Source organism: Coenobita brevimanus, chromosome 98 (assembly GCF_032717465.1).
Source record: "Coenobita brevimanus isolate Jiangsu-jjx chromosome 98, ASM3271746v2, whole genome shotgun sequence".
NCBI classification, from domain to species: Eukaryota; Metazoa; Arthropoda; class Malacostraca; order Decapoda; family Coenobitidae; genus Coenobita; species Coenobita brevimanus.
In genome coordinates this window covers 35,262,661-35,275,160 of record NC_137051.1, presented here as the reverse complement: position 1 = coordinate 35,275,160, position 12,500 = coordinate 35,262,661, and the positions used below count along the sequence as shown (strand labels likewise).

The 12,500-nt window shown below is 43.6% G+C and overlaps 1 protein-coding gene across 1 annotated transcript in view; it reads right to left on the bottom strand.

Moving 5' to 3' along the window:
* LOC145414024 (tachykinin-like peptides receptor 86C) overlaps positions 1-12,500 on the bottom strand; it is a 49,575-nt gene that overhangs the window by 9,868 nt on the left and 27,207 nt on the right. Inside the window, exons 6-8 of the mRNA XM_080283591.1 lie at positions 11,663-11,734; positions 4,706-4,779; positions 2,338-2,408 (exon numbers count right to left, since the gene is read on the bottom strand). Of these exons, the coding sequence (XP_080139717.1) occupies positions 2,338-2,408; positions 4,706-4,779; positions 11,663-11,734 (217 nt within the window). The remainder of the gene's footprint in view (positions 1-2,337; positions 2,409-4,705; positions 4,780-11,662; positions 11,735-12,500) is intronic.

Here is a 12,500-nt window from a genome sequence, read left to right as displayed (position 1 = left end):
TACCACCACCACCACCACCACCATCATCATCATCATCATCATCATCATCATCACCATACAGTATTACCACCACCACCACCATCATCATCACCATCATCATCATCATCATCATCATCATCATCATCACCATACAATATTACCACCACCACCACCACCACCACCATCATCATCATCATCATCATCATCATCATCATCATCATCACCACCACCACCTTTATCACCATCATCATCATCATCATCATCATCATCATCCCGACCCTTTCAATCACCTAAAGATGCGGTGAGGTAGGACTAGACTATATTACTACCACCATCATCTCAACTATCTATTGTTGGCAGTACCATTAGTGTTACATTATTACTACTACTATTATTACCACTACCATCATCCTCATTACCTCTTGTTGTCATTGTTAAACTGTTACCATTCCCCAGCTGCCAGTAACTACCTCTGATTATCGCCTGTCATTACCACTATAATTACTTTACTATGCCCTCATTACTAGTAGGTTAATTACACCCTGTCATTACCCCCCTAATATTACTGCCAATTAACACAATCCCCTATGGAGTCTGTGTCATCATCATTTCATTACCATCATTATTTTGAAGTGTTGGGAAGGGAGAGGTGGTGCAGTGGGGGAGGAGACATGAGGATGAAGAGAGGTAAAGGAATGGGGAGAGAGAGAGAGAGAGAGAGAGAGAGAGAGAGAGAGAGATGGTACAGTAGTGAGAGAGATGGTACAATAGACAGAGGCAAGAGAGACGAGTCTGAAAGAGAGTGAGGGGGATGGAAAAGAGAGAGGAAAGGGAGAGATGGAAGACGAGAAGAGCGATGGAGGTGAAAGAGTGGATGAGAGGAGAGGCAGGGAAAGACCTTAAACCCCATCGGCACGAGGATGCATTATTTATCTTGATCTTGCCTTCGACGAGTTTTTTCCGTTTGGGGGGAGACTCACAAAATGGCTTCCCTAAAATGAATAAAGTCGCCTGAAAATATCGATAATAAAGCAAAGGAATACGTCAGCTAATTCCACAGGTGAAGAGGCGTGAGTGGAATGCAGGTTGATGATGGTACAGAGTCAGAGGTAGGGCAGCAGTTAGGCTTCACCCCATCACTCGGAATTATGGATATTGTTGTGCCATTCAGAGCTCCGGTGTTTGTGTCCCGGCCATTGTGTTCTGCTGGTGAGTGAGAGAGGGACAGGAGGGGCGGGAGGGGTCAATTAAGCCATCAACAGAGACCAGTTCTGCACAGGTCAACATGCTTCGTTTGTATTAGATTCAGCATGACCTGTCTGCCGCAATAGGTCAGACGATGATGCCATTATTGGAGGTGGAGGTGAATTTTTACAGGTGAAACTGATACATTATGTAACAGGTCAGCTCTGGAACTGTCTCCCACTGTCTGTATTTCCTACTTCCCATGATCTCCAGTCTTTCAAACGCTGTGTGTCCAGGCATCCCAAAATGAACGGATCTTGAATTTGGCTCTCTTTTGTATTGTTTTTGTTTTTTTTCTTGGAAGGAACGGTTTGCGGGCTCCTGGCCTTTGTTTCCTTCTTCCTTGCATTAAAAAAAGTGTTATTTCTTTGCTTCTGGCTGCCTCTTGCACACTGAGTCTACAAAAATGCGTGTATAAATTTAAAATAACTGGTTGACAGGATAAAGTTAATAAAATATACTCTGGTGCGTCATTTATAGATTATGAGGGTGTGTGCAGGGTTAGGAAATATTATGCTGCCGTATTTTGACTTCGTATATGATCTGCAGTGCCTTACGTGTGAGTCTACAATATTATCACTCAGTCTTCATGTTTAGTAAATTATAAGAGAGAAATTGTGAAAGATATTATGGGAAAAAACATAAGAAAAATATAATACGATTTTATACATAAGAAAATAAGTTACTAATGTAAACACGTTACGAAATTTCATGCAAAGTAAAGATTTGGAGTAAAATGATGAAAATATTACGTAGGAAAAAAGCGAAAGAAAAAATAATAATTCATACGGTTTTGCAAATAAAATGAGTTGCCAAAGTAAACGCGTTACGAAGTGAGCTCAAATGACAGTTTAATTACAGCGCACATGATGGGAGAGAGAGGTGAAGTATCCGTATATAACAATGACACTGCCAGCTCTATGTAACATCGTAGCATTGAATGTCACAGAGAGAGAGAGAGAGAGAGAGAGAGAGAGAGAGAGAGAGAGAGGGTGGAGGAAAATGTAGCAAAGGTAGATAGTGCTAAGGAAGATACGATTATAAGGCTAAGAGAGAGAGAGAGAGAGAGAGAGATCACGCCTTCCATATCCCCTCCCTTCCCCTGTCACTTACCTTCCTCTTGCTTCTAAATGTCTCCACCTGCCTTGATGACTTGCACGAGCCCCGGTCATACAGTTTCCATCCTGCGGGTCACACTCAGCGTCACTCCACTGTAACGCATGGGTGGGTGGGTGGGTGGATGGATGGGTGGATGGATGGTTGGGTGGGTGGGTGAGTGGATGGATGGATGGATGGATGGGTGGGTGGGTGAGTGGATGGATGGATGGATGGGTGGATGGATGGGTGGGTGGATGGATGGATGGGTGGATGGATGGATGGATGGGTGGGTGGGTGAGTGGATGGATGGATGGATGGATGGGTAAATGGATGGATGGATGAGTGGAATTTGGATGGGTGGATGAATGGATGGGTGGATGGGTGGGTGGATGGATGGATGGGTGGATGAATGGATGGGTGGATGGGTGGGTGGATGGATGGATGGATGGGTAAGTGGATGGATGGATGTGTGGATGGATAGGTGGGTGGATGGATGGGTGGATGGATGTATGGATGGATGGATGTGCGTGTGGGTGGATGGATGGATGGATGGATGGATGAGAGGGTGGATGAGTGGAATTTGGATGGGTGGATGGATGGATGGATGGATGGATGGGTGGGTGGGTGGATGGATGGGTGGATGGATAGGTTGGTAAGTGGATGGATGGATGTGTGGATGGATAGGTGGGTGGATGGATGGATGGATGGATGGATGGATGGATGTGCGTGTGGGTGGATGGATGGATGGATGGATGGATGGATGGGTGGATGGATGGATGGATGGATGGATGGATGGGTAAATGGATGGATGGATGAGAGGGTGGATGAGTGGAATTTGGATGGGTGGGTGGATGGATGGGTGGATAGATTGATGGGTAAGTGGATGGATGGATGTGTGGATGGATAGGTGGGTGGATGGACGGATGAATGGATGTGCGTGTGGGTGGATGGATGGATGGATGGATGGATGTGCGTGTGGGTGGATGGATGGATGGATGGATGGATGTGCGTGTGGGTGGATGGATGGATGGGTGGATGGATGGATGGATGGATGGAGGGATGGATGGGTAAATGGATGGATGGATGAGAGGGTGAATGAGTGGAATTTGGATGGGTGGGTGGATGGATGGGTGGATAGATTGATGGGTAAGTGGATGGATGGATGTGTGGATGGATAGGTGGGTGGATGGATGGATGAATGGATGTGCGTGTGGGTGGATGGATGGATGGATGGATGGATGTGCGTGTGGGTGGATGGATGGATGGATGGATGGATGGATGGATGGATGGGTAAATGGATGGATGGATGAGAGGGTGGATGAGTGGAATTTGGAAGGGTGGGTGGATGGATGGGTGGATAGATTGATGGGTAAGTGGATGGATGGATGTGTGGATGGATAGGTGGGTGGATGGATGGATGGATGGATGGATGGATGGATGTGCGTGTGGGTGGATGGATGTGCGTGTGGGTGGATGGATGGATGGATGTGCGTGTGGGTGGATGGATGGATGGATGGATGGATGTGCGTGTGGGTGGATGGGTGGATGGATGGGTGGATGGATGGATGTTATCAGTCTGCAAAAATTTTCATGAAATTAATTATGAAATATAGACCTTTATGGTGCAAGAGGAACGGACCTAAGTTATTCAGTACTTAAGCCCATCTATCTGTCTATCTATCTATCTATCTGTCTATCTACCTACATATATGCAGGAAATATAAAAAGCCCTTAAATTAAAAATAATGCCTAAGAATTCATAATCGTCTTGAATGTCGATAAAGCTTAATAAAATGTGATAATGAATACAGGGTTTCGCTCTTACTGTAAATTTTTGTATGGACGATTTCCTTCAGCTTATATAACGAAAGAAATGGAAAAAATTTTGTGGATCCCCCTTTTTTTAACAAGTGCTGGATCCGCCATTGGTAGAGACTGATCATTAAAAAAAATAAAACAACAATAATCTATCTGCCTATTGCCAGACGCCTCAATTCGTAAGGGGTGGCCACAAACAAATCACCTCCATGTTGCTCTGTCCCTCGCCGTTTCACTGCCCTGCTTCCAGCACACACACCCCTCTCTCATATACCTCTCCACTCCATCCTTCCATATCATCCTTGGCCTGCCCCTCCTTCTCCCCTCCCCCATCTCATTTGCATACACTCTCCTCGTCAGTCTCTCGCTCTCCATCCTTTCCACATGGCCAAACCATAATAATAACAGTAATAATAATAATAATAATAATAACAATAGTAGTAGTAGTAATAATAAACAACCACAATAATAATAATAATAATTATAATAATAAAATACTACTACTACTACTACTACTACTACTACTACTAATAATAATAATAATAATAATAATGAGAGAACTGACCTATCACGGCATAGCAGACAACCATCGCCGTCATAGGCACCACGTAGGTCACCGTCAGGATCACCACGTTGTACCTGTGGAAGGAGTTTGATTAGGAGGCACACCTGTGGAAGCTCCCTTACACCTTTCCCTTAGCGACTTATTCTGTTTATTTCTCCTTACTGCGCTCGCCTGTGTTACATAAATCCTTCCAATATCGCCATACTCTGCATAAATAACGAACAAAAGAATATTAACCAACCACATCCAAGAATGAATTGCTAAAGAAGGAGTGTTAGGGAGCTTCCTTAACCGACGAGAATACGGACCCTAATATTTCTTTCCATACTGTTTTTTTTTAAATCTCATTTTATATATATATATATATATATATATATATATATATATATATATACCAAAAAAAGTCTCCATATTCATCTCGCAACCCTCGTTATACATCTATTTCCCACTCCAAAGTTATATTAAATTTTACTTAATTCCTTGTTTGTTCTCCTTACAAGTAAAAGCAGGTGGTGGCGGCATCATCCACTCACTTGATGTAGTGCTGCCTACTTCTTCCTTCACCTTAATCATTCTTTTTCTGTGTCATCCTTCCTCTCTCCCTATTTCACCCATCTCTCCTGTCCCTTTTTTGTGCTCTGCTTTCCTTTTCAGGTGGCTTTACATTGAGTGACAAGCCAAATGGTTTCCTGTAAGCCAGGAAACCATTTACAGCGCTGGGTGGTAACCATATAACCAACCCATAAGTGTTCCCTTCGTGTCAACAAGTGAACTGGGGGAGAGTTAGTGCCCCTCTCCGTAAAATAGCAAACTCAAGGCAAACGGCCACCCCTTACAGGATAATGGCGTCTGGATATAGACAGATAAACAGAAAATAAACGTCTATCTATCTATCTATTGCCAGACGCTTTAATCCCTTATATTGGGTGGCCACAAACAAATCGCCTCCACGTCACCGTGTCCCCCACCATTTCACTGCCCAGCTCCCAATTCACAGCCCCCTCTCTCATATACCTCTCCACTCCATCCCTCCATCTCATCCTCGGCGTTCCCCTCCCTCTCCCTTCCTCTACTGAGTATATTAACGAAAGATGACACCGTTAATTGTAAAGTATAAGAATTAGCCTCGGAGAAATGCCAGCAGTTTGACATTGATCCTTTGCGCTGTACTGATGTTGTTCGTTGATTCAGCACTCGTGTCTCTTAACAGTAAAACAAAGGAGTGTAGGATCTCCAAGCATCACCGTAATTGGACTACGGTGTGTGTTGCACGGTTGCACGACAGCACTGGCGGTGATTGCAATTTTCCTCGACTTGTTCAGCTGCTGTGTTTAATTTGGTCCACGCTCGCTCTCTCTCTCTCTCTCTCTCTCTCTCTCTCTCTCTCTCTCTCTCTCTCTCTCTCTCTCTCTCTCTCTCTCTCTCACACACACACACACACACACACACACACACACACACACACACACACACTTCCCTATCTACATAACAGTAATTAAGGAAAGAGTCGGCACTGTAATAGGACCCAGGTTCGTTTCTCAAGCCGGTCAGACTGGCGGACGTAGTGTGTTTTCCCCCTTGTCTCTTCCCACCCATATGAGCACCTGAATATTACCCCAAAATTGCCGGTCATCTTCAAGGGGAAAGATTAGGACTAGAAAAAAAAATTGTGCCCAAGGACCCTCATGCAGTCAGTAGGTACAAATCTAAGTCCTTTTGTCTCGTCAGGTAAGCTCCCTAACACTTTTTCCTCACTGGTTTATTTTTGCACACAGCTCATTAGTTATCCCTTGTGTGTTATTTTCGCCCTCCTTGTTGGTGTTAAAAAAATAAAAGAAATATGCAAAAGAGCAGTAAGGCTTAGTATGGAAAATAAATCGCTAAGGAAATGGTGTTAGGGAGCTTCTTTGATCGAAGAGAATGCGTATCTAAACATTCGCGTTCTTCTCCAGGAACATCAGATCTTAGTGAAAGTAAGCCATCGTCATACATTACTTCTCCTCCTCCTCCTCCTCCTCCTCCTCCTCCTCCTCTCTCAGATGTGGGAAGACAGCCTCAATTCTGCAGCTCCGCCATTGAAAACTTAAAAAAAGTTCAAATTTTACACCCCAGCAGTCAAGAGGCTGCTGGGAAAACTCCGATGTTGATATCTGAAGTAGTAATTACTTTCGCCTCGTGTATACAGTGTTTGAATCCCCTAAAGGGTCACTAAATGCCAGAATTCTATCATGATCCTCTTATAAATAATTTCGCGAGTTAATTTGAGGACTGGGGAGCGCCATTTTTAGCCTATACTGCTTTTCCTGTAACTTGGCCAAAAATCGCCATCTCTCCATCTTGTACGTTGAGTTGTAGCAAGAGATTGGCGCTGGAAAATGGTGCTAGTCACGAAGAAGTGCTGTGTGAAGGATGCAAGGCCGCGGTATTGCCTTTTTCTGCCATTGAGCCATGTGAAATGAGCTGCAAAAGGATGAAAATTTGGGCCAAGTTAGAGTAAAAAGAGTATAGCAGTTTGCGCTTCCCCCCTCCACGGACACCAGAGGCGGAATACAAACGCAGTCCGATTTTTATTTGCAGGAGGGACGAGGAGGCTGTCGAATCTCCCCTCTGTCTCCTGTTCTTACTTCATAAATACATCTTAGTTCTGAGGCGAAAACTAATGCAGGTTATGATTATTTTCTGCAGGAAGATCAAGGGTAGGAGCGCAAAATCTCCCCTTGTCTAGTTCTTCCTGTAAAAAATTATATCGTAAGACAGGGAACCGATCGTAAAGATGTTTAAGAATTTCACTCCATGTTTTCTCTCTCGCTGGTTTTTAAGATTTTGTAACACCTCTCGATAGCGATTTATTTTGTAACTCCTCGACATCATCTTTTACGTAATTAACGCAAAATTCTATCTATCAATCTGTCTATTGCCGGACGCCTTAATCTCGGAAGGGGTAGCCACAAACAAATCGCCTCCATGTCGCCCTATCCTCCGCCATTTCACAGCCCTGCTCCCAGCTCACCCCCCCCCCCTCGCTCATGTACCTCTCCACTCCATCCCTCCATCTCATCCTTGGCAAAAATCTTAGATATTATTAAGATACACGTAACACACAAGAGAATATAAATGTAAAATACAAAATAAATCGCTAAGGGAGAGGTCCTACGTAGATTCCGATGACAGAGGTAATGTGTTAATGTCAAGGAACAGTAAAGGAAGAGCTGCATAGGACTGTCATCGTAGTAAAGCTTCAGTTTGTTATTATTGTTGTTAAATTTGGCGGTAAAATTGATAAAATAATTGTCGTACTATTTTTACTATATATTGTTTCTAGTTTATTTCACCTTGTTCAGTGACAGAAAAATATATTGCGGTTCTTCATCCTGTCCATTGCACTTCTTCGTGACTAGGCCTCGATTGTTTTCCTTCGTAGCTTATTCCGCGTAGCTCAGCGGCAAAAAAAGACAGTACTACGGCTCTATCTCCATTTCATTGCACTTCTTCGTGACTAGCATCATATTCTAGTGATAATGTGTTCTTACAGCTCAACATTCATGGTCGGGGGATGACAGTTTTAGGTGAAGTTAGTGTAAAGAGAAAGAGAGAGAGAGAGAGAGAGAAAGCGAGCGTACAGCGTCCCTCATATCATTAATGTCACTTGTTTTCAAATTTAGTCTTTCTGCTTCATAACAAAGATCGTAAATTTGGGTGCGGGAGTAGTCGCCTAATCAGTGAATCTTTGACCATGGAAATAATAATAATAATAATAATAATAATAATAATAATAATAGTAGTAGTAGTAATAATAATGATAATAGTAATAATAATGATGATGATGATGATGTTGATGATGATAATAATATGAATAAGAAAAAAATACCATGCATGAAAACAGATTATTCAAAGTAAGTTCTATTATTTGTGGGTAAGAAGAGTTTCCACGTCACTGATCTTTTACTGCTCATTATGACTACTTGGCCAGGTATGTCTTTGTATTTTGTATGGAGGCAATTGCAGGTGGGAGATAGGCCGTGGGAGGGGTGGAGGTTTGAATGCTGCCTCGTTTATCAGTGACCCCTCCCTGATGTTTGAACTGCGTCCGTCACTGGCTGGCCGAAGCGAAATATCTGGTCCTTTTGAGAGTCCTAAACCGAACAAGTAGCGTGATTAAGTCGATTTGTAATGTATGTTGAGATTTACATTAGCCGCTGACTCGCAGATGGAAATTTGAATGGAAAGTTACCTATTGACAACACGCGTGAAATGAAACCATATCAAAGTGTAATGGGTTTATGCTGACAGGTGTTGCGGGATTCTGTGGACACTTTGGGAAATGATATCAGAATGGATGACAATAACTGGCAGAAGGCGAAGGAGAGAGCGAAAGAGAAAGAAACCCAACAAAGACAGAACCGAGGTGGAAAAAGGAAGGGCAGCAGGAGAATTGGCTCAGCCGGTCATGCATAAGAGGATTTAAACGGGGAACACCTGTGCCGAGCCGCTGCCTAACGTTATCCTAGCAATTGTGGAGGTGCTGGAGAGATCGGTAATCCCCTCCATACCGGCAGTAATGTGCGACAGAGGTGCAGTGAGGATCTGGGAAACTTGGCCCTTCAGCCCTCTTTCAAGGCTCCACACCCAAGGCTCCAACACCAGGGATGCCCCACCAGACCTTCACGTGATCACAGCCCCCCAACTAAAACAGTGTCAAGTGCTTCAGGCTCTTCATAAATATCTCTGTTGTTGATCCGGAAGGAGAAACCATAGCAGATGACGCAACACGAGGCAATGACGAATCCTCCATGCTTTTCGTGGATGGATCCCTCAAGTTTCGTTCCTGCCGCGGCCACTGACGCCATACCCTTCAATGCATCAGTGCTCCGTTGAAAGAAAAAGAGGCCAAGTTGCCCCTGGGAACTCCACTTCTCTCTCCGTCGTTAGCATCAACCTTTCGACACTTTCCAAGCCCAGGGACGCCTCTTGATGCTGCCTCATGCGACCCACTGAGCTTAGCAACTGTATGAGAATTTTTACCATCTGAGACGAGTGTACCGAGTCGCTGTATGGAGATGTGAAGTTCATGAGGATATACACATGGACCAACTTCAACCTCTGAGGCATATTCAGAAAAGTGAAGATAATATTCCAGGATCGGGAGGTGCTAAACAATGGCCACCCTGATAATCACAAAACTCCGGGTCTGATCTGAGATGCCCCGTGGCTGCCTTACCGCGTGAAATGTACTTTTTTTTTTTTTTTTTTAATGCTAGGAAGAAGAAACCCAAGGCCAGAAGCCCGTAAGACTGTTCCCTCCAAGCAAAAACAAAAACAAGATAACAGAGAGGGCAATTCATGTCACCCCCTACAACAAACATAGAGGGACCTACTCGGCTCATCGTAAATCATTTCACAGTACTTGTGTCTAAGGACCCATTCGTGGGGCTTCTGTAGGGAGGCCCTTTCTTATAATACTTACATTCGTGCATAGAATCGGAGGGGTATATATTGTGTGTGTGTGTGTGTGTGTGTGTGTGTGTGTGTGTGTGTGTGTGTGTGTGTGTCTTTACGACCAGTAACCCCAAAAGTTTTTATCCGATGTATCCCAGACATGGTGGGAGGGTGGAGAGTTGACTAAGTATGACGTGACTTGATTTTCAGGCCAGGTCAGAAGTCTAGCCGGGAGGTCAGCTCAAATAGTTTTAATCCTGTTTACACAAGACATGGTGGAATGGTTGTGGGTCAGGCAAGGATGAAGTTAATAGATTTTTTACAACAGTCGGTCAGAGGTCAAGATCAATAAGTAAGTTCAAAAATTCGGCCGTATTATTTAAACAATTTTGATTCGATTTGGTCAGATTTAGTGAACGAGTTAGGGGTCAGCCAAGAAGTTATTTGAATTTCAGAACAAGAGGTCAAAAGTCAACCGATTGATACGATTTGAGTTTGATGGAAGGGTTGAGGATCAGGCAAGGATAAATTAATTCGATTTGAAAATAAGTCGAAGGTCAGGGTCACATGGAAAGGTCAAATGTTCAGCTGTTAGGTCGATTGTAAGGCGTGGGTGTTTTTTGCAGACTTTGTGTATGTTTCTTTGTGTATTTTAAAGGGGAAAAAAAAAAAGAACAGTCATTTTGCGTTTACAGTCAGTCCCTAAAGCATGTTGTTTTAATCACTATCATCCTGTCCCTTTCATACACACACACACACACACACACACACACACACACACACACACACACACACACACACACACACACACACACACACACACACTAATACTCTGACAATTTAATACTTGGGTGAAAATCTGATTCGGATAGGAAGCTGACTAACACCTCTTCCTTACCGATTTATTTCTGCTTCTGCTCCATCAATATATTCTTGTGTTTTATTCATGCAGTCTTTGTCGATATTAAAAAGAAATGAGAACCAAAAAAGAGGGATGTTAATGGGTAGTTTCGAAAATAAATCGCTAAGGAAGAGGTGTTAGGGAGCTTTCTTACCTGACGAGAATACTTGTTTATGTGCGTCTATGTGTACCTTAAATCCACACATGTAAGCATAAACGGAGTGGTCCCTTAACACCGGTCTGCTAGAAACTCATCCGGCAGTGTTTTGTGTTGCGGGGAGGGCTCAATCTGCTGGTGTGGGCGGGAGTGGCAGTGGGAGCAGGAAATAAATAAATGATGCAGGGTACACATAAATATCGCTGAGTCGTCCTCGCGATAGATAGATAGATAGATAGATTAACAGATAGAGAGAGAGACAGTTAGACAGATAGATAGATAGATAGATAGATAGACAGACAGATAGACAGATAGATAGACAGACAGACAGATAGACAGACAGACAGACAGACAGACAAATAGACAGGCAGATAGATAGATAGATAGATAGACAAGCAGATAGATAGATAAATAGATAGAGGCTAGCCAAGCATCAGTCATATACAGGTATATATATACTTACACATAATCCATCCTAGACTGTGAGGCGAGTCCATCAGGCCATAGGATAACACAGATGGTGGAGTTGGCCAGCCTGTGGGGGAGGCGAAAGAGGGTGACAGCTGGGAAATAAGGGCACAGCTGGCCACACATACACCTGGGACAGTGGCTCGGGTTCGTCTCCGGTTAAGGAAGCTCCCTAACACCTCTTCCTGAGCGATTTGTTCTTGGATATGGGTGGTTAATGTACTTCTGTGCGTTATTTATGCAGAGTATGGCTATGTTTCAAGGATTTATATAACAGAATAGGACAGTAAGGTGTAATAAGCAAAATAAATCGCTTAGGAAAAGGTGTTAGGGAGCTTTCTTTGTGTGAAGTGGAGGTCTAGCATCGCAGTTACCTAGGTTCGTATTCTCGTCGGTTAAAGAAGCTCCCTAACACCTTTTCTCAAGCGACTTATTTTGCAACCTTACTGTCCTCCCCCGTGCCATATAAATCGCTCCGATATCGCCATACTCTGCATTAATGACGTACAAAAGGATACTAACCAGCCATATCCAAAAATAAATCGCTAAGGAAGAGGTGTTAGGGAGTTTACTACTTTCACCTACTACTGTATATGGCACTTCACCGTTGTCAGCGCCACCAACAAACACGTGATTATGTCAGCGTTGCCAAGTGTGCTAAATGCTACACCTTTGCTACACTTTCACACTGTCCCAGGTTCATGTGTGGCCAGGTGTACATATTTTTGTATCATTTTCGTCTATCTATCTATTGGCAGACGCCTTAATCCCGTAAGGCGTGGCCACAAATAAATCGCCTCCATATCGCCCTGTCCCCCGCTTCATTTTCGTTA